Source organism: Bufo gargarizans, chromosome 4 (assembly GCF_014858855.1).
Source record: "Bufo gargarizans isolate SCDJY-AF-19 chromosome 4, ASM1485885v1, whole genome shotgun sequence".
NCBI classification, from domain to species: Eukaryota; Metazoa; Chordata; class Amphibia; order Anura; family Bufonidae; genus Bufo; species Bufo gargarizans.
This window is the reverse complement of record NC_058083.1, coordinates 364,542,396-364,566,004: the sequence shown is the minus strand read 5'-3', so window position 1 is coordinate 364,566,004 and position 23,609 is coordinate 364,542,396. Positions and strand designations below refer to the sequence as shown.

Here is a 23,609-nt window from a genome sequence, read left to right as displayed (position 1 = left end):
GAGACGTAATTACCAACACAATAGCATTGTCAGAGACGTAATCCACAAAATACAATTATCAAACGTAATGGACTAACTTGAACCCTGGCATACACATATACAATGTAACTGAACACATAATAACATACATAGTATTTAAGACAGCCTGAATGCAATCTGCTACACAGTCTTAAAGGGGCATTGTTCCTAAAAGTCAGACATGTCCCCGGATGGCCATTAAAGGGCCAGTAGCAGCAATATAAAATAGCACATGCCCAAATATTGCATTCAAACGTACCAAATCACCAGGGGCCATAGTCAGCAGGTAGGAGGCGGCCAGCCAGGCCTCTCCAATGCCCAGTGGCGAGGCGGGTTCCGCCACATTTCTCCCCTTTCCCATTGAGACTATCCAGACTCCAGACCTCCAGGCGGTCTGGGGCTCTGATAGTCAGCCGGCCTTTCTCCAAGGGTGTAGTTGTCCCTGTGGCCCCCTTCCACTTGTGCCCAGTTGTAGATCCATGACTTGGGGGGAAGGTAACCAGGGTGCCCTCTCCCCTGGTTGAACAAAGCTGTTGCTGGGGGGAAGGGGTAACAGGCTCCTCTCTCTGCGACACCCTCTCTTGTTGTAGGGGAAAACAGACTGCCTCTCCTTCCAATACATTGTCCTGTTGTTGTGGACCAGGACAGACTGTCCATATCTCCAGTGGTGCAGGTACAGAGACTACGGTCCCATCTGCACTGTTGTGGAGCTTACTGTCTCCCCTTGGTGTGCTAGGCAAACTGCTGGGGCTACTTGGGGAACAGCGGCCAGCGGTGTTCTGCACTGATGCCAGCACTTCTGCTGGGGCGAGGGGGGTACAAGCCAGCCCTGTAACAAGGGGGTCGGTGGAGCAGAGGCTAGCGGCTCTCTGCCCTGATGCCAGCTCTTCTGCTGGAGGGACTGGAGTACAGTCCTGCTGGGTAGTAAGGGGACAAGTAGGGCAGAGGCCAGCGGCGCTCTGCCCAGATGCCAGCTCTTCTGCTGGGAGGGGGCCAGAGGGGGCTAACGACTCCTCTACTGACCCCAGTACCTGGTTTGGAGTTGGCTGTGGAGGGGAGGGGTTGCTTACCTCCTCCTCCTGGTACTACTGCTGGAGTTGGAGATCTGGGCCGGCTGCCCAGTATCTCTGTAGGGCCGGTAGAGAGATCTCGGTCCCATCTCCACCTGCCATCTGTGGGTCTTCCCAGGACCAGTCTGTGAGGTCCCTCAACATTTGCGAGTAAGGACCACCTGCGTCCACACCTGGCAACTTCGGCTGCTGCTGAGGGCCTGGGCCAGCTGCCCAGCATCCCGGTGGAGAGACCTCGGTCCCGTCTCCACCTGCCTGTTGTGGTTCCTCACAGGACCAGTCTATGAGGACCCCTACTTTGGGTTCCTCTGGCCGCCTCAAGGGGAAACGGCTTACCTCCTCGGATGCAGCCTCTGCTCGGCTGCTGTAACACTCCTTCTGCTGGGCAATTTCTCTCTCTTTCGCCAGTCGGAATTCTCGTTCCATCCTTGCGTGTCGCTTGGCTGTGACCTGGTTCCAGATGGCCTGGCATATATCCATGGACACATTATCTCCATACTGGTCCACTCGCTGCCTCACCTCGGCCAGCCAGTCATCTTCAAAGCCTTCCATACTTGTCTGCTCCAAGTCGCTGGATACCTCTGCTCCCCGGGGCGCTGCACGAGTGCTAGCGTTTGCCCTCAATTTGTAACTCCACACGTTACCGGTGTCTCTGAGCTGCTTCTCCTCGCACTAGGACGCCATCCCACTGCTTGCCACCAATGTAACGGATCACCTGGCACCCCGACTGAGTACCTCCGTTTACGGATGCGCCTAGCGTTTCCTGAGGCTTCCAAGCACTTTGGCAGACACCACAATCACCGAACCAGCATATAAATCCTCTCCCAGCAATGAATGCTGTAGGCAGTTGAATAGGAACCATACAAATAGGTTTTCACTCCTAGCAGTCAAACTGGGACAGCATGCAATAAATCCTCCCCCAAGAATGAGACGACACTTCACCTTGAGGTTTAAAACAGGGACTCACTTTATTTTAACACAAGCATTGATTTATACACATCTTCCAGCAAGGTACCACCCACAGCCAATCATATGTATCTACAGTATTTAAACCTTCCCAGCAATTGTACACAAAATCCCCTTCCCTCTATCTGTAACGCAATAAACAAAACACAATGAGCATTGTCTGAGACGTAATTACCAACACAATAGCATTGTCTGAGACGTAATCCACAAAATACAATTATCAAACGTAATGAACTAACTTGAACCCTGGCATACACATATACAATGTAACTGAACACATAATAACATACATAGTATTTAAGACAGCCTGAATGCAATCTGCTACACAGTCTTAAAGGGGCATTGTTCCTAAAAGTCAGACATGTCCCCGGATGGCCATTAAAGGGCCAGTAGCAGCAATATAAAATAGCACATGCCCAAATATTGCATTCAAACGTACCAAATCACCAGGGGCCATAGTCAGCAGGTAGGAGGCGGCCAGCCAGGCCTCTCCAATGCCCAGTGGCGAGGCGGGTTCCGCCACATTCATGTACAGTGAATCTTAAATGCTAGCTCCATTAATAATTTGTCTACCTGTAAGAATTGTTTTCAGGGAGACGTGAAGTGGAGAATGCTTTGTATGCTGCATATAATTATTTGTATGTAATCTCTACCACAACTACAGGCTATGCTCCTACAGTGAAAGCCAAAGTACGTCCATTAAGAACACCATCAGTAGTATGCCCCATTAAAAGTGCTTTCAGAGTGCCCTTTGATAAATTGTGCAAGTAGAGTGTTAAAGGGTTGTGCCATCTCACACATTGGTGGCATATTGCTAGGATATGCCACCAATGTCAGATAGGTGTGGGTCCTTTTCAATTCTATGGGGGTTCCGGAGATAGTCGAGACAGTGATTGGATATTTTCGGCACTCCCATAGCAGTAAAAGGATGGAGGCTGCGCTTGCGCAGTGCGCCCTCATCCACTTTAGAGGCTCCGTTTTAGAAATAGATGAGGGTTCCAGAGGTGGGACCCACGCATATCTGACATTGGTGGCATATCCTACCTTTAAAGGACGGGCAATGCCAACACAGGGCCTATTTATTTGCTGAAAAAAATGCCAAACTCTATAATGTTTCATTTTATGCATTTTTAGAGGTGATGGACCTGTGTCATACTATCCAATAACCTATGCTGTAGACTTGCCTGCTCTGCCAGAGATCTTAGATGTCTCCCTGAATTTTGGGAGACCCCAGATAATCCATATGAGTAGACAAGTATGTAGTGCCAACTGTAACACACACGCACCACACCAAGACAACCTGGGGACTCCCATTCTTGTGATCAGTGGAGGGCTCAGCAGTCCCCCCCAGAGGCTATACAGTTATGACCCATCCTATGGATAAGACATAAATGTTGTTAATTGGAAAACCCCTATAATGCATTGCAAGTGGTAGAAGTTTAATGACAGAAAGTTATAAACTGACATGCTAAATTATTAGTTATCTTTGATCGTTCTTGGCCCTATCTGGTCTAGTATCTGCCCAATAAGAATCTGCTCAAAATGTACTCTCGTTAACTCTTTATATTTCTCTGTATCTTTTAACTCATATATCTAGATAACTGTCTTAATTAGTTTGATAATGAAGTTCAGTTGTCGGGCTTATAGCTCAGGAATTTTAAGTAGAGGGGTAATATTAATATTTAAAATGCACTTTTCATGCATACATTCAAATATAACATATTTTTAGATTTCATTTTGTTTCAACCTAGTTAACGCCTTAAACATGATTGACTTCTTTTTAGGAAAATGGACTGGAGTATGAAGCATGCTTGGTTGCTCAATGTGATGCTCTAGTGGATGCATTAAATCGTCAAAAGGCAAAGTTGCTCACCAAAGTCACAAAGGAACGAGAACATAAATTCAAGGTAAGGAGCAATATTCAAGCTTTGAATAAGGGCAAAGAAACAACAATTTGTAATAATCATTACAATAATAATAAAAATAATTACAGTAATAAGTTTGATTTTATGTATATATATATATATATATATATATATAAATTCAGCATATGTACCTGATGATTTCTATATTCATTGATGTCTTTGGCCCAATTATAGAGGAAAAGAAAACATCCACCATTTTTAAATCATATATTATATATTTTTTTTTTTTTAAGTCCTAATACACATTAGTGTATTGTTGGCCAAACCCACCAGAATGACTGGTTTGTCCGACAGTTTAATGTGTATGGGAAGATCACAACTCTCCCCAGACAGATGATGGTGGGGAGAGAAGAATCGGGCGAAATTAATATTGTCGCCTGATTCTTTTGTTTTACCAGGAGGTAAGCCGACACCAGAAGTGTCTGTCAGTGGCATTCTCCTCTCCACCCATGAAATACACATACATGTTCGACCGACCGACCAGAATGTGCATGTGTATGAGGGAGTTGGGAGAGATAGCTGATTGTTCAGCCCACAGCTATTGAATGTGTATGGCCATCCAAAACACTTGCAAAACTTGCTACTGCCCCAGGTGTCCATTCATGAAGGAAACACCTTTGCGCCTGTTTTGGGAGTGCCCCTTTGCACAGAGTCTGTTGGATCTTATATCTCCCCTGCATTTCAGCCTTCCTTTTATTTCCCTTCATGAGCTGTCTAAAATACAAACTGTTTGTTGCCCATACCAACCAATTACAGCACACCCTTCATGATGCAGTGTGCATTATATACACTAATGTAACTGTTGAGGCACTGCTGCTGGATGTTAGTATAGGGCAGTGTAGAATATAACAGATTTTTTTATAAAAAGTGATTTTATTATGCAAAAGTAGTAAAATATGAAAAAAACTACATCATTTTGATATCGCCATAATTGCATAAACCTGCAGAATAAAGTTATATCATATAAACCACATGGTGAACCTCATAAAAAAAAAAAAATTGACAGAATTTGACATCTCACCTCCCAACAAATTAGATAAAAAGTGATCAGAAAGCCAAAAAGTACCCCCAAAACGGTGGCAATAAAAACTACAACTATCCTGCAAAGAAATAAGCTCTCACATACCAAGTTATGACTCATAAAAACCATTTCAGCAAGTTAGAAAATCCAGATGCCACTCCTTCCCTTCTGAGCCCTGGCATATCCCCAAACCGCAGTTTATGACCACAGATGTGGTGTTATTGTATTTAAGAGAAAATTCTGGGGTGATAGTCTCCTGTTATCCCTTTTTAAAAGAAAAGTTTGTGCCTAAAGCACCATGTTCTTGTAAAGAAATAAATACAATTTTTCATTTTCATTTTCACAGCCAAGTGTTTCTATGAAACAAAGTCAAAGTGCACCCAGTACCATCTCTTGTGGATGGTAAAATCTGATACTCTGCAGATGACACCATAGGCATTGTTAGAGTGCAATCTCTCAGGCACATTTTGCATGATACAGTGTTTTATTAGAGACAAAACTGCATAGTAGAGGCAAAATTGTTATCAGACACAGGGCCATTTCTACCACTGGGAGGGGGAGCAGCGGGGTGCAACTGCCTCAGGTCCTGTTTATTTTAAAGAAAGAAAATATGCTTTGTGGAATTATGTCGCTGACTATAACTTGCTGGTCAGGACTGACCTTGTCCAAACATTAGCACTGATAATTCAAACTGCCATAAACACGGTTGGGTTGAGATCGTGGTGCAGGTGGATACGGATGTTTAACAGTTTAAGGGGTGGCCCATTACCCTAGGAGCAAACTAAACAATTAGCAGTTTTCTCCACCGACTGATCCTCCTCCTTAGAAATATCAAGGAGTGGTTAGTGTCCTCATTTGTAAGGGGTTGCCCTTGCTGAACAGATGCCTGTATATTATTATACCCTTGCCCCAAATGCCTCACTGTCCTTGTGTCCTTATTGTCAATAGCGGATTATCATAAGAGCTGTTTGGGCAGCCACACTATCACATAGCAGATAAGGGTTGGAAGTGTTCCTATGGGGCTCTACAGCCGAAAATGTGAAAGACACTGTGTGTTCATGTAAAAGATTATTGCTGAGTGTGCGTGTAAGTAAAAGGTAAAATTGAGGTATGCTTGTGCTCTTTTTTTACGCAGCTATTTTCAAATCCGCTTGAGAATTAGCATGTTGCTTATTTCAAGTGCATTTTAGCTGTGTATACTATTGAAGTCAATAAGGAAAGGCTGAGCACAGACACTGCCTGGACCTGGCTGTGCTCCCCAGAGCTCGGTTGAGCGCAGCAGCTCTCTGAAACAGCTGATCGGCAGGGGTGTCGGAACTCGAAACCCCGCTGATCTGATAATGATGACCTAGTTCTTAGAAGGTGGAATGTGTATTATAAAGGTACTATAGTACATGCAATGCATATTATGAAGTTCTTCAGCAGATAAAGTCTATAGTATGAGGTTCTGCAGCAGCTGAGGTGACACTTTACAGCAGATAATGCATTTATTATTAAGTTATTTTGCAGGTAAGGTGTATATTATGAAGTTCTGCAGAAGATGAGGTGTATATTATAAAGTCCTGCTGTACTTGATGTGTGTATTATGACATTCTGTAGTAGCTGTAATGTTTATTATGATATATTTTAGAAGTGTATATTATGATGTTCTGCGCATCTCAGATTTACTATGCGGTCCTGCAATATCTAAGATGTGTATTATGAGGTGATTTGCATGTGTGTAATCATAGAAAAAACATTTACTTGCATTAACTTTTTAGACAGCTTTATTATTAACATTGTGTGTGTGTGTGTGTGATCAGATCAGATGTGTGTGTGCCCTGATCAGATGCCATGATTGCAGGTGAGAATTTACACTGAAAACTAGAGTATTCACTAGAGTTTGCCTACAAGCATTTATCTAATAAATGTCCCAGTAAATACTTCTTGAAGTGAAAAATAAGTTAAAGCCTCACTAACTTTTCAAAAAATTTCAAAAGTTTAGATCGGTCGGGGTCTACGCACTCTCATCCCTGCACGAGACACTCTCTTTAGAAGTCTACAGCCCCATCTCATTATGGGGTCTCAGCACTCAGATCTCCACTGATCTAAAAGTTTTTTTTAAAAGTTTGTGACTCTTTAAACTGCTAGAGCAGTTCTTTAGAAGAGGTAACATCCCTCTAATATACTTTAGTTTTATATAAAGATGTGTTGCCACGTCTAATATTAAGTAAGAATAGTAATAGTTACAAAAAATCTTGTAAATGCCCACGGTAAAGCATGAGTATAGAAACATATGATAACATATAATAAGCTTGTATTCCCAGCATTGCTCAGGGACAGAAGCCTCCTTGGTGGGTATTTGCATCCTCTGCTGCACTGAGAGTGATGTACCTGGTTAATCATATTAGTGATCATGCTCTATACAGATAAAGTGATCGACCGTCAAATTCTCTGGATGAACTGCTGCAACGATCTGCTAAACATAGATGTTATTTCTACATGCCAGAGGGCAAAAGCTGAGAAGCCCTTCTTATATTGCAATGTCAACATGTCACTTAGACAATGAGAAGCAATGTGTCTTGTGCTAGGGGTATGAGGTTCATGTGAAGTCAGAAACCATAAATTGTTCAGTCACGTTTTATCTAAGGCAGCTGTATAGCCATATCCGAAAGATATCCTAATTTATACAAGAGCGGATTACCTGAAATGTGCTGCTTTCTTTTCAGGTTGTCTGGGATCAGATAAATCACTGTACATTGAAACTGCGCCAGTCAACAGGACTAATGGAATATTGCCTTGAAGTAATCAAAGAAAATGATCCCTCCGGCTTCTTACAGGTACAAGCAAGCAATCCATTACTTAAAAAATAAAGATGCATATAACATTCAAAGTACTGCAATTATGGATATGCGATTGTGATTTCGCTACCATGCCATGCGGATATTATTCACATGCTTGGAATCTCACATACTCGTAAATAACTTTATGTTGTAATGAAGTTCATCAGTTTCAGGGTTTCCTATATTTAAATGCTAATAAACCCACTAAATGCATTGGGTCTATTACCACACATTTTTTTCAGCATTTTTAAACACTTGTTAAAACGCCATGCATTTCAGCCATTTTCATGGCATTTTTTTTTTGGAACAGTTAAACATGCATTTTCGTGGTGTTTTTCATGTCCTATAGAGAAGTCTATGAGAAAAACGCTATACTGAGAGCATGATGTGCTTTGAAAAAAAAACACTACAAAAATTTTTTTTCATAGGTAGTGCATTTGATAGTTCACAATATACTGTGCAGTAACATCTGGCCACAAAATAACTGACTAAAATATCAATGAAAATGGAAAAAAACACACCACAAAACCATATGTGTAAATCAAGTCTTATTGTGCTAAATCAACTAATACTCTGCTTACTATTACTGAATACTAATAAGATATTACACAATTTCTCTGGCAGGCTTAAAGTAAATGTCAATGTATACATATTATTTTATTTATTTCCATCTAGCACCCAAATATTGGGTGCTAAATATATCGGTATAGTGGTCTGAGCTCCATTTTACTGATGTAGAGCTTCAAATCCCGTGCATAGATTTATATTTAAAGGGGTTCTGCCATAATGAAATGTTATTTTAACCCCTTAATGATGATGTTATCAAATATTACCAACATTCCTTTTTATTTTCCAAACACATCCTCTGACACTACCATCTGCCTTTTCGAAACAACTTAAGGGCTTGTTCACACGACCGTATGTTTTTTTCTGTGTTTTGTGGGCCATTTTTAATGGATCAGTCTTTTGTTTTTTTTTGTTTTAGTAGTGTTTCCGGTTCCATTCCGTTTTTCCGTATGGCATATACAGTATACAGTAATTACATATAAAAAATTGGTCTGGGCATAACATTTTCAATAGATTGTTCCACAAAAACGGAACGAATACGGAAGACATACGGAGTACATTCCGTATGTGTTCTATTTTTTGTGTGGACCCATTGACTTGAATGGAGCCACGGAACGTGATTTGCGGACAATAATAGGACAAGACTCAAAATGTAGCAGAACGGAAATGAGGACATACGGAAATTAAATGCTCACGGAGTACATTCCGTTTTTTTTTGCAGACCCATAGAAATTAATGGTTCCATATACGGACCGTATATACGAACATACGGTAACGGAATGGACACGGAGTAACTTAATTTATTTATTTTTTTGCGGACCCATTGAAATTAATGGTTCCGTATACGGTCCGCAAAAAAATTGAACAGACACGGAAAGAAAATACATTTGTGTGCATCATGAGACCTTATCTATATGTCTTAACCCCTTCCCAACCAGCGCTGTAACAGTACGGCGCTGCGGGAACTGACTTCCTGACCAGCGCCGTAGTATTATGGCACGCTGATCGGGCGGGTGCAGGAGCTGCGCCCGCCCAATCAGCTGCAGGGGACCGGCTATTCCCGTTAGCCGGACCCCTGCTGTATGCGCCGGCATCGGTGAAAACACCAATGCCGGCACATTAACCCTCACTATGCTGCGGATGTGCATGGACTCCCTTAGGCCTCTTTCACACGGGCGTTGCGGGAAAATGTGCGGGTGCGTTGCGGGAACATGTACGATTTTTCCGCGCAAGTGCAAAACATTGTAATGCGTTTTGCACGCACGTGAGAAAAATCGTGCATGTTTGGTACCTAAACCCGAACTTCTTCACAGAACTTCGGGCTTGGAATCGGTGTTCTGTAGATTGCATTATTTTCCCTTATAACATGGTTATAAGGGAAAATAATAGCATTTTGAATACAGAATGCATAGTAAAATAGCGCTGGAGGGGATAAAAAAAGAAATAAAAATGTAACTCACCTTAGGCCACTTGATCGCGAAGCTGGCATCTCCTTCTTAGCGTCTTCATCTTAGCTGTGTGGAGGAACAGGACCTGTGGTGACATCACTCCGGTCATCACATGATTCATCACATGATCTTTATCCATTATAAAGGAAAATAATAATGATCGGGTCTCCATCCCGATTGTCTCCTAGCAACCGCATCCGCACTTGAAAAATGCACAAAATAGAGAATGCTGCGATTTTCACGCAACGCATAAGTGATGCGTGAAAATCACCGCTCATGTGAACAGCCCCATAGAAATGAATGGGTTGGGATTCAGTGCGGGTGCAATGCGTTCAACTCACGCATCGCATCCGCGCAGAATGCTCGCCCGTGTGAAAGAGGCCTTAAGATATGATTTTCCTTTCTTCTGAAGGATTCTATCCTTTCTCTTATCCTTTCTTGTTTTATATATGAGAGATAGGAATGCTGCTCCACTGAATCTAGAAGGTTTCCCAGGAATTTTTGCCTGATATCCGGATGCAGGTGTCACGGATGGTGTTGCAGAAAGCTGGAACTTATAAATAAACATCCGACTGGCTTGATCCCAAACTAAGGAGCATATGGGTGAGCCCTATAAAACCCCTAGAGCTCTACCTGACTGCTATGCTCATGCAAAGATCTTTATGGTAGACAATTGCATGCCCTCGTACCTTATCCTATGTGACACCTGAAAACCCTACAATAGTGAGGGGATACGACCACCGGCTCCCTGCACTTAATACGGATGGAGTCAGGGTCACCTACAATCAAGCCAGCAAGAAAACACAAATAATGAAAACAGACTTATCTGAGGAATCAGGAGAAGAAGCCTCCAGCAGTGAAGACAATACAGGAAGAATTATAAACCGCAAAGTGAGGCAGTATTGGAGGGAATATAAAGGGAGACAATCAGTGCAAATAGGTGACAGCTGTGAGAAGGAAAGGAGATAGAAAGTGAAACCAAAACAAAGGACATCATACAACAGGTAGAGAAGAACGTCTGCCAGATCTTCTCACAGAGCTGGCGGTGACAGCAGGTCTGATTTTTTTTGTAATTTATCATCCATCCCAATTCTATTAACCACCTCCCGACCGCCTAACGCGCCAATGCGTCCGGGAGGTGGTTGATTTACTCCTCCTGGACGCATCGGCGCGTCATCTCGCGATACCCGAGATTTCCTGTGAACGTGCGTATGCAGGCGCGCGCGCTCACAGGAACAGAAGGTAAGCGAGTGGATCTCCAGCCTACCAGCGGCGATTGCTCGCTGGCAGGCTGGAGATGTGATTTTTTTTTTAACCCCTAACAGGTATATTAGACGCTGTTTTGATAACAGCGTCTAATATACCTGCTACCTGCTCCTCTGGTGGTCCCTTTTGTTAGGATCGACCACCAGAGGACACAGGTAGGTCAGCAAAGTCGCACCAAACACCACACTACACCCCCCCCCCGTCACTTATTAACCCCTTATAAACCCCTGATCACCTATGATCACCCCATATAAACTCCCTGATCACCCCCCTGTCATTGATCACCCCCCCTGTCATTGATCACCCCCCTGTCAGGCTCCGTTCAGACGTCCGTATGATTTTTATGGATCCACAGATACATGGATCGGATCCGCAAAACACATACGGACGTCTGAATGGAGCCTTACAGGGGGGTGATCAATGACAGGCGGGTGATCACCCATATAGATTCCCTGATCACCCCCTGTCATTGATCACCCCCCTGTCATTGATCACCCCCCTGTAAGGCTCCATTCAGAGGTCCGTATGATTTTTACGGATCCATGGATACATGGATCGGATCCGCAAAACACATGCGAACGTCTGAATGGAGCCTTACAGGGGGGTGATCAATGACAGGCGGGTGATCACCCATATACACTCCCTGATCACCCCCTGTCATTGATCACCCATCTGTAAGGCTCCATTCAGACGTCCGCATGTGTTTTGCGGATCCGATCCATGTATCCATAGATCCGTAAAAATCATACGGACGTCTGAATGGAGCCTTACAGGGGGGTGATCAATGACAGGGGGGTGATCACCCATATACACTCCCTGATCACCCCCTGTCATTGATCACCCCCCTGTAAGACTCCATTCAGACGTCCGCATGTGTTTTGCGGATCCGATCCATGTATCCATGGATCCGTAAAAATCATACGGACGTCTGAATGGAGCCTTACAGGGGGGTGATCAATGACAGGGGGGTGATCACCCATATACACTCCCTGATCACCCCCTGTCATTGATCACCCCCCTGTAAGGCTCCATTCAGACGTCCGCATGTGTTTTGCGGATCCGATCCATGTATCCATGGATCCGTAAAAATCATACGGACGTCTGAATGGAGCCTTACCAGGGGGGTGATCAATGACAGTGGGGTGATCAGGGAGTCTATATGGGTGATCACCCCCTTGTCATTGATCACCCCCCTGGTAAGGCTCCATTCAGACGTCCGTATGATTTTTACGGATCCATGGATACATGGATCGGATCCGCAAAACACATGCGGACGTCTGAATGGAGCCTTACAGGGGGGTGATCAATGACAGGGGGTGATCAGGGAGTGTATATGGGTGATCACCCCCCTGTCATTGATCACCCCCCTGTAAGGCTCCATTCAGACGTCCGTATGATTTTTACGGATCCATGGATACATGGATCGGATCCGCAAAACACATGCAGACGTCTGAATGGAGCCTTACAGGGGGGTGATCAATGATGGAGGTGATCAGGGAGTCTATATGGGTGATCACCCCCCTGTCATTGATCACCCCCCTGTAAGGCTCCATTCAGACATTTTTTTGGCCCAAGTTAGCGGAAATATATATATTTTTTTGTTTGTTTTTTCTTACTAAGTCTCATATTCCACTAACTTGTGTCAATAAAATCTCACATGAACTCACCATACCCCTCACGGAATCCAAATGCGTAAACATTTTTAGACATTTCTATTCCAGACTTCTTCTCACGCTTTAGGGCCCCTAAAAAGCCAGGGCAGTATAAATACCCCACATGTGACCCCATTTCGGAAAGAAGACACCCCAAGGTATTCCGTGAGGGGCATATTGAGTCCATGAAAGATTGAAATTTTGGTCCTAAGTTAGCGGAAAGTGAAACTTTGTGAGAAAAAAGCAAAAAAAAATCAATTTCCGCTAACTTATGCAAAAAAAAAAAAATTCTATGAACTCGCCATGCCGCTCATTGAATACCTTGGGGTGTCTTCTTTCCAAAGTGGGGTCGCATGTGGGGTATTTATACTGCCCTGGCTTTTTAGGGGCCCTAAAGCGTGAGAAGAAGTCTGGGATCCAAATGTCTAAAAATGCCCTCCTAAAAGGAATTTGGGCACCTTTGCGCATCTAGGCTGCAAAAGTGTCACACATGTGGTATCGCCGTACTCAGGAGAAGTTGAGGAATGTGTTTTGGGGTGTCATTTTACATATACCCATGCTGGGTGAGATAAATATCTTGGTCAAATGCCAACTTTGTATAAAAAAATGGGAAAAGTTGTCTTTTGCCAAGATATTTCTACGCCACAAGTGACCCCATTTTGGAAAGAAGACACCCCAAGGTATTCCGTGAGGGGCACGGCGAGTTCCTGGAATTTTTTATTTTTTGTCACAAGTTAGCGGAAAATGATGATTTTTCTTTTTGTTCCTTTTTTCCTTACAAAGTCTCATATTCCACTAACTTGCGACAAAAAAAAAAAAATTCTAGGAACTCGCCATGCCCCTCACGAAATACCTTGGGGTGTCTTCTTTCCAAAATGGGGTCACTTGTGGCGTAGTTATACTGCCCTGGCAATTTAGGGGACCAAATGTGTGAGAAGTACTTTGCAATCAAAATGTGTAAAAAATGGCCTGCGAAATCCGAAAGGTGCACTTTGGAATATGTGCCCCTTTGCCCACCTTGACTGCAAAAAAGTGTCACACATCTGGTATCGCCGTACTCAGGAGAAGTTGGGGAATGTGTTTTGGGGTGTCATTTTACATATACCCATGCTGGGTGAGAAAAATATCTTGGTCAAATGCCAACTTTGTATAAAAAAAATTGGAAAAGTTGTCTTTTGCCAAGATATTTCTCTCACCCAGCATGGGTATATGTAAAATGACACCCCCAAACACATTCCCCAACTTCTCCTGAGTACAGCGATACCAGATGTGTGACACTTTTTTGCAGCCAAGGTGGGCAAAGGGGCACATATTCCAAAGTGCACCTTTCGGATTTCGCAGGCCATTTTTTACACATTTTGATTGCAAAGTACTTCTCACACATTTGGGCCCCTAAATTGCCAGGGCAGTATAACTACCCCACAAGTGACCCTATTTTGGAAAGAAGACACCCCAAGGTATTCTGTGAGGGGCATGGCGAGTTCCTAGAATTTTTTATTTTTTGTCGCAAGTTAGTGGAATATGAGACTTTGTAAGAAAAAAAAAATCATCATTTTCCGCTAACTTGTGACAAAAAATAAAAAGTTCTCACTATGCCCATCAGCGAATACCTTAGGGTGCCTACTTTCCGAAATGGGGTCATTTGTGGGGGTTTTCTACTGTTTGGGCATTGTAGAACCTCAGGAAACATGACAGGTGCTCAGAAAGTCAGAGCTGCTTCAAAAAGTGGAAATTCACATTTTTGTACCATAGTTTGTAAACGCTATAACTTTTACCCAAACCATTTTTTTTTTGCCCAAACATTTTTTTTAATCAAAGACATGTAGAACTATAAATTTAGCAAAAAATGTATATATGGATGTCGGTTTTTTTGCAAAATTATACAGCTGAAAGTGAAAAATTTCATTTTTTTGCAAAAAATCGTTACATTTTGATTAATAACAAAAAAAGTAAAAATGTCAGCAGCAATGAAATACCACCAAATGAAAGCTCTATTAGTGAGAAGAAAAGCAGGTAAAATTCATTTGGGTGGTAAGTTGCATGACCGAGCGATAAACGGTGAAAGTAGTGTAGTGCAGAAGTGTAAAAAGTGGCCTGGTCATGAAGGGGGTTTTAGCTAGCGGGGCTGAAGTGGTTAACAGGGATAGAGGTTGATGAAGGTGCTCCTCCAGACGTTGTTTTAATTTTGCTATGAGCAAGAAATCGTCCAAGTAAGGTACTATCATTATTTGGTTTTGTCTTAAATAGGCCATAATTTCTGTGATCACTTTTGCAAATATGCGTGGGGCTGAAGATATCCCGGAAGACATTAAAACTGGTAATGGTAAATTTTTCCCTTGCATTTGATCGCAAACCTTAAGTATTGTTGGTTCTGTTGAGGAATGGGGATGTGGTAATAATAAGCATCCTTTAAGTCTATGATGCATAAGAACGCTCCTGGAGTTATAAGCGGAGTTGTCAAAAAACTCCATTTTGAATTTGTGATATACCACCCATTTGTTCAGGAATTTTAAGTTGATAATCGTTTTGATTGACCCATCTGGTTTCTTTATGAAGGACAGCTTTGAGTAATGTCCTTTGAATTCCTGTGGATGATGCACCTGACTAATTGCTTCCAGACTGACAAGTTTTTTCATGTCCACCAGAAGTTGATTCTGTAGAAAATTGGTCTGAAATTCTGTGATCTGAAAAATCTGGGGAGGAGGACAACAGAATTTTGAACCCTTCGTGGATGGAGTCTAGAATCTATTTGTTTTGTGTGACTCGCAGTCATCTCTGCCAGAAGTAGCACAGTCTTCCACCCACCGGCCTGGCATCATTGTTTTCCTGTATTGGTATTTGGATTGAAGAGAAATCATCTTCCTCTTTCCCCTTTAGTGTAGCTCCATCTTCCAGTCTTACCTTTCCCTCTAGCTGTTGTGTTTTGAAACTGTCTAGAGAGCGCCCCCGTCTTGCTGAAAACCGGATAGATTCTACTGAGGCATCTGCCATGAAAGAGGTAGCCATCTTCAATAATTGTAGTGACTACAACATTTCTTCCCTGGAAGTTTTTAGTTTGAGATAATTCTCCAGTTGTTTGAGCCACAGAATCATTGCTCAGCAATATTTGTGTGATAGGACACAGCTGAAGACTGCCATGCTTTCTTTAATAATATTGACATTAGGGATCTCTTCCCATAATTTTGTCTCTTCAGGATCAAATAGCAGTCTGCTTTTAAATTCACGCTGTACATATACCGTATTTTTCGCTTTATAAGACGCACCTGATGATAAGACGCACCCCGGTTTTTGAGGAGGAAAATAAGATAAAAATATTTTGAACCAAAAGGTGTGCTTTTGGTAGGTTTTGAACTAATGGTGGTCTGTGGATGACGCACTCTTATGGGGATCTGTGGATGACGCACTGTTATGGGGGGGATCTGTGGATGACACACTGTTATGGGGGGGATCTGTGGATGATGCACTGTTATGGGGGGGATCTGTGGATGACACACTGTTATGGGGGGGATCTGTGGATGATGCACTGTTATAGGGGGGGATCTGTGGATGACGCAGTGTTATGGAGGATCTGTGGATGACACTGATGGGGGATCTGTGGATGACACTTATGGGGAATCTGTGAATGACTCTGATGGGGGATCTCTGGATGACACTGATGGGGGATCTGTGGATGACACTTATGGGGCTCTGTGGATGACACTTATGTCATCCACAGATCTCCATAAGTGTCATCTACAGATCCCCCATCAGATGCATCAGTGTGGAGGTAGGAGGCGGGGACACTCATGGCGGGGTCCGGTGCAGTGACTCTACTCTAATACACTGGACCCCGCAACTGTTAAATACATTCAATCTGATCTACATCTAATTGTATATGCTCTGTACGGTACTTACTGTAGTACCGTAAGTTTAGCATTTAGACGGCGCAGACCGGCATCTCCCTCGGTCATGCGCCGCCTGCCGCAGCTCCCTTCTCATGCGCTGCCTGCCCAGCTACCTCCTCATGCGCCGCCTGCCTGCTTATCTCACTTTATGAATGAACAGGCAGGCGGCGCATGACAGAGGGAGCTGGGGCAGGCGGCGCATGACCGAGGGAGATGCCGGTCTGCGCCGTTTTAATGCTATATTTACAGTACTACAGTAAGTACCGTACAGAACATATACAATTAAATATAAATCAGATTGAATGTATTTCACAGTGGCAGAGCCCGGTGTATTAGAGTAGAGTCACTGCACCGGGCCCCGCCATGATTGTCCCTGCCTCCTCCCTCCACACTGATACTTTACTGGCCGCGGTGTGCAGCATAGCGGCCAGCGAAGTATTCGCTTTATAAGACACACAACCATTTTTCCCCCACTTATAAAGCGAAAAATACGGTAGTTTCTTTTCTGCTTCTTCCCATACGTCCTTTATTAATTCCTTCAGATTTGAATTCACTGGGAAAAGCTTCTTATTTTTTGCTCTTCGACCGTCATAGTCTGTCTTATTGCTGTTAGGAGGGGATCTAAGTCCTCCCTAGAAAAAAAGTACCTTCCTGGTTCATCCACAAGAGAGGACGGGGGATGTTGATTATCTTCCTCCATTTCTTCTGAGTATTAGAATCCATCTGAACCCTGAATCTCTTGGAGGGTATTGGAGAGGAGACAGCTGTAGGGACTTGATTTGATCCCGCCGCCTGGACTTCTTCTCTTATTATAGCCCTCAATTCTGACATAAAGGAAGGTTGTTCCTCTTTAAGAATTTTAGAAAGGCAGTCTGGACATAGAGATTTCTTATGCGACTCCAGTAGTCTTTTAAGACATGTCGCACATTTTTTTAATTTCTTTTTTGAATCTCCGTGGGACTTGTGACCTGTCTCTTTCTCAGCCTAAGGAGGAAGACAGAGAGAGAGAGAGACAGATTCACATAGAATTCTCTATATTAATGGTCAAATAGGGCAGGGAGTGTAACTTACATGACCCTGGATGGGGGGATCTGTACTAGCCTCCTGCTTTCCAGATACCTGGACCTCCATGATGTACAACTGACCCTTCAGCGATCATCCCTTAAATAGACTTACCCCATTTGGGATCCCTTCCCAGATGGGTGCTAGCTTAGGCTACTGGAAGCTGAGAGGAGAGGTATAACCCCCAACCCAGCCTCAGCCTCTTTCCTGAAAACATCTTCTCTCTTCATCGCCGAGCAGGGACTCCTATCCCCGTAGGGATAGGAAGAACACTGGAATTTCGCCTCCATTTTCCTTTAATTCTTGTGGAACACCTAAAGGATTAATAATTTGAGGGGTGTAGTTTCTAAAATGGGGTCATTTATGGGTTGTTTCCGTTATGTAATCCCCTCAAAATGACTTTATAACTGAATTGGTGCTTAAAACAAATGGTTTTACAAATTGTGTTGAAAATTAGAAATATGGCTTCTAAACTTTTAAGCCTTCTAACGTCCTAAAAACATTAAATGACATTTACAAAATGATGCCAACATAAAGCAGACATATGGGAAAAGATGACTGATAACTATTTTATGAGAAATTCAAATTTAGAAAATTGTGAATTTTTCCCAATTTTTGATACATTTTGGATTTTTTTTATAAATTAAGGAAAAATATATTGACTCAAATTTAGCACTGTTGGGGAAATATCACGCCCTTTCTGTATTCGGCGCAGCCACAGTGAGGGAAGGACGCTCGCTGGCTTCCTCACTGCGCCTGCGCCAAATACGTTGAGGAAGACGGCAGACGGTGAGTGACCTTCCCTCACTGCGCCTGCGCCGATAATTGAACGGGACGGCGCAGGTGCGAGGAGACCATCGCTGGCCTGGCCCTGTCAATCAAAAGCAGAAGGGAATGGAAAGGGGTGGGCGAACGGAGCCTCTAGGAGCAGGTGCAACCCCCACCCCCCCCACCCCCCACTCCTAGAGGCTAATTAGCATATAATAAAAGTTATAATTGCACAAAAACAGGGGCACACAGAAAAAATAGAATAGCAGAGTTAAATTCAGGTCAGCCTATTTAATAGTGAAAAGTGTGGTGACAGAAACCCTTTAATGGTTGGATATTGACTCACTGGTTAATAGCATCCAATAGGTGGCACTAGAGAGACAGTTTTTCTTCCTTCTGAAAGAGAGCTGATTTGCATACCTTTTCCAAAGGAGCATTGTTCAAGTAAGACTCCTTACACCAGCTAGTATTCTCTGCAAGGAGAATCAGTACCCCCGAGATCCTCATTTCCGACACTTACCATCAGGGGACAGTCTGAACTCCCTCATACACATTAGAATGTTGGAAGATCCTACTGATATTATTCTAATTATATTCAATGATATGAATACTCTTCTAGGGTATGAGCCAATCATATTATTACTGTAATCACCTTGTACTGCATCTTGTCAATTTATGTTGAAGCCATATCCAGTCATTCCTTTAATATTCTACTGGCTTTGAGTTTTCTCTCTAGTTGTATGATCTCATTTAATTGTATGATCTCATCTTCTTCCATCAGTTCCTTGGCTGGTTCATCATCTATGCAGAGTCTGTACTGCATGCCAAGTAAAATCTATTCTTTTGCTCCTGTATTAATTCTAGGAATTCAGGATAAGGACTTCAGGGACTTGTTGCAATGCTCCAAATGATTGTAATATACAAGACGAGACGAGACGAGACCACATGCACTCAATTAAACAATAACACTGAGATGTAGCTGCAGAGATATTAAATGGGTTCCTGGATAGGCGACAAGTGTCTGATGGTGCGAGTCCGGCTACTTGGGCTTCATCCCAAGATCACAAGAACTGAGTCCTGCGCTTCCAGTTTGAATGGAGCTGTGGTCACACGGGTACACTGACACCCCATTCAGATCTATGGGGCTCCTGGAGATAGCCAATAGCTTGTATTCAGCTATTTTCAGATGTCCCATAGAGCTGAATGGATCAGCAGACACAAATGTGTGTCTCCTTCCCCATTCAAATGGGAAGCTTAGGCCCCTATTTTCATGATCGGCAGAAGTCCAACCACTCTGACGCCTACCAATTGGACGCTTATACCCTATCCTGCGGTTAAGGTATACGTTGTCTTATGGAACAACCTAAATAGAAGTTAGGTTCCTTTCACATCTGCATTGATAATTCTTATGTTCTGTGTATAGGAGCAGAACAACAAAAAATAATGCGGATGCCGGATCTGTCAAATTACTGGTACAAATGGTGCCCCATGGGCCCATTGACTCGGGTCCCTTCATGGAACCTGGCATTTTACCAGACAAAATAGCTTAGCATGCTGCATGCAACAGAAGCTCCTAACAAAGCCTCAAATGCTGCTTGAACATAGTCTTATGTATAAGGTTCATTACATCATCTCAATTTCATAAGCCCGAGACACACAATTAGGGCAAGTCAGGTCATACTGTTTGAAATAAAGCCAAGGATTTGTAAGACAATGGAGGCTAAGTGGATTGATTCTGTCAATCCAATTAATCTTTTTGAAGCAACTTAAGACTAGTTGACAAGATAAAACTAAACACTTGTGTTGTGTAAAGGTCCCTTTACATAGGATGATTGAACATTTGTAGGGGTGCTTGTTCCCGATAAGTTGCCAGGTAAAGATATCGCTGATCACCCGATGAGCTACCAAATACTAATTCATCAGGTAAAAGCATCATATCTAAATCATCATTTCTGGGCAGGAGATTGTGCTACATAAAGATCAATCTTCTGCCCAGAAACAATGAATCTGTATGGGGACAAGTAAACACAGCAGTGATCGTGCAGTGGTCAAGTTTGGGGTGGCCCCAATGCTAAATGCTTGGTGACCTGGACACAGTCGAGGTGTCAGATGTTGCAGCTGTCACAATGCGGTGTGGGGGAACTCCACACCGAACACCAATGGGAAGCGGGAATAGAGACTAACGCAGGACACTGGGGAATGGGAGCAGGGAAACTCTTACAGCATCCCTAAACCTCGCCCTGACTCCTAACCGTATGAGCAAACCCAGATGGTAGGAGGGCTCATACACAGGAACCTTGGGCCCTACTAATCCTAAAGATCCCTGGAAATTAAGGTCAGGAACTAGAGACGACCTGTTCCTCCACAAAACGGAGGAACAGGAGTCTCCATAGGCCTAGCAGCAAAGATAGGGGAAGACAGTGAACAGCAATAGGATCGGCAGGTAAGAACCCAGTGATACAACAACAAACCGGAACAACAAGCACTTACCTGCCGCAGCAACAGGGTGGAACACCAACACCAAGATCTACCTGGACCCCCATGCAAATAGGATGCATGGCGGCACCAGGAAGAGCTGCTCACTGAATTGTAGTTCCCCCTCTGGGGAACGCAGGAACCCTGTTACCAAAGGCACAGACAGACACGGAAAATGTCTAGCAACCATGCTGGACTACAAACACCAAACAGAAAAGACATGGAACACCAAACTAGACCTAACACACCCAGAACATAAACCACACCAAAACAACAGGTGAGGATGGGTAAAGGACATAGAAACACGGGGAAGAAATAGGAGAGACATGGATGTCTAACTAGGTGGCCCTCACACTGGACAGATGGAATATCCAGACAGGAGCAAAGCTCCATCACCAATGAAGGCAGGAAAACCACTGACCTCACGCTCACAGCACCAGAATAAGTAGAGCCATGAGGCCACACCCAGAACACACCTAGAGCCACACCTTAACCCCATAACCACCAGAATGGGGAGAGACGAGGAAACAGGCGCAGTGCACACACATGCAGAAACAACATGTTGCCCCAGGCTACTGCATGCACAGCAGACGTGTCACGTCAAACTACACCAGGACCGAGACACAACCGTGACAGCTGCTCTCCAGAAGGGATGGTAAGACTCCCCAATGGGAAATAACTCCAGAGAGTCAGGGTCTGTAGTAAACCAGCATGCTTCTTTACTGGAGTAATTCAGGTGCAAAGCAATACAGGTGAGATTTCTTCAATCTCCTCTCTCTCAGAAGGCTGGTACCCTGGCCAAAGGCTGGAAACCCAGTGTCTGTGGCAGAGTATCCCTGTCTCAGTATCTTCTTCTGGTCACTCAGGTAGTCTGGCAGAGTATCCCCCTCCAAACACTGTTCAATAACTGCAGAACACTAGGGGCTCTGACTGCTCTCCTTATATACAATTTCTAGCTGAACTAGACCCTTGTAGTGGGAGGGGTTAAGTAAAGAAACTCAGCACAAACAAATACAATGCTTTAACTCCTGTCTCTCATAGACTTACATTAGAGCTTCAATGATACTCAGTGGCAATGACACAGCAGCTTTTTCAGACAAAAACAGGTTTTAAGACATGACAACATATCACGACCTGGCATTCCAAAGGTCAAGCTGTCTGGTTTTGGTGATAACCAACGTCTCGCTTTTCCCCGCCAAAGCATGCTCTTCTATAGTAGCTGTGAAAAATTACCAGTCCCAAAAGTTTCTCATTGTCCATTAACTTTTGCCACAGTGCTGTGCAAATGAACACGGTATATATTACACTAAACATATGAAATGCAGTTACACAGTATTAAACAGTATAAGTCCGTGCAAGTTAACCCTTTAAAGTGAAATAAAGTAAAAAGTTTATAACTTTGCATAGGAGAAATGTAGGCAAATGTCCACAAATGTCCAGAGTACCCCTGCCCCTGGGCACTACAATTGCTTGTAGCCATACAGTGGACATGATTGTTGCATCCAAATGTTTATTTCTGAGAAATATGTCACCAGAGACCTCACAATCCCGCTGTCTGCATAGAAACATAGCTGTGGATCAGCTGATAAAAATCTGTTTTTCATTTCTTGATCTGAGGCTCTGTTCCCAAGTTATGAAACTTTTTTTGCAACTCATTTCTGTGGCCAGCCTCTCCATGGCTAGTTTGATTGATTGGGCCAGATAGGGTCAAATCAGTGAGGAAGGAGCTAGCCACATAAAACAGTAGAGGTTGGGTGCAACAAAAGCAATGGTGATGCCCTCTTTGCACCAAAGTCCTAATTTGCATATTAGGAAAAAGTATAATTATTCAGGAAAGGAGCCTCAGATTAATATAAGAAAAACAGTGTTCTAACCAGGTGAACCATAGCTATGTGTCTATGCAAATAGTTGGATAGGGAGGTCGCTGGTGACAAAATTCCTTTAACTGTGGCAGATTTGTTGGTGATTAAAATTAAATTACAGTAGAATTCTAGTTATAATATTTTTTTTTTCAAAACCACATTCATGTGTTGTGGAAACATGTCCTCTGCAAATTTTAAATCAGTAGCATACATATTAGGGTAACTGCACACAATGCAGGTTATGTGTGGATTTTTGTACTAAGAAATCACAGCATGATACAGTTCAAGCAAAGTAAATGAGATTTGCCAGATCTCATGTACACTTTGTATATTTCTTACATGAAGAAACTGACCTGCCATGCAGATTTTAAAATCGTTTGCGATTCCACACCTTATGTAAAGTGGTTTTTACTATAGACTTCAATGGGCTTCTTAACATAAACAGAAAAAAACATACCAAAACTGCAAAAAATAGTGCTGATTTCTGTGTAGTTTTGGTGCAGATTTTTGCAATGCGTGTTGGTAGCTTTATGTTGCAGATTTTCTGTGGATTTTACACCTTGCAATAATGCCACATATGTTATTTTTAGTTCAGATTATACATTAAGCACATTTTTTATCTCATTCCTTATAGGTCAAAGTTAATAATGTTTAACTTATCCTAGGTTACGGCCACAGGTTTAGTGTTTTTGATACAATTTTTGAAGCCAAAATCAGGTGTGGATCATGAGGGAAAGTATTAAAGGTGTTATCCAGGAATAAATAATTTTTCCCTGATGCCCGCAGCCTGCTAGGAAAAGAGT

The 23,609-nt window shown here is 43.1% G+C and overlaps 1 protein-coding gene across 1 annotated transcript in view; it reads left to right on the top strand.

The window, feature by feature from the left end:
* Positions 1–23,609, top strand: part of TRIM67 (tripartite motif containing 67) — a 173,537-nt gene that overhangs the window by 61,407 nt on the left and 88,521 nt on the right. Inside the window, exons 3-4 of the mRNA XM_044291206.1 lie at positions 3,839–3,961; positions 7,709–7,819. Coding sequence (XP_044147141.1) covers positions 3,839–3,961; positions 7,709–7,819 — 234 coding nt within the window. The remainder of the gene's footprint in view (positions 1–3,838; positions 3,962–7,708; positions 7,820–23,609) is intronic.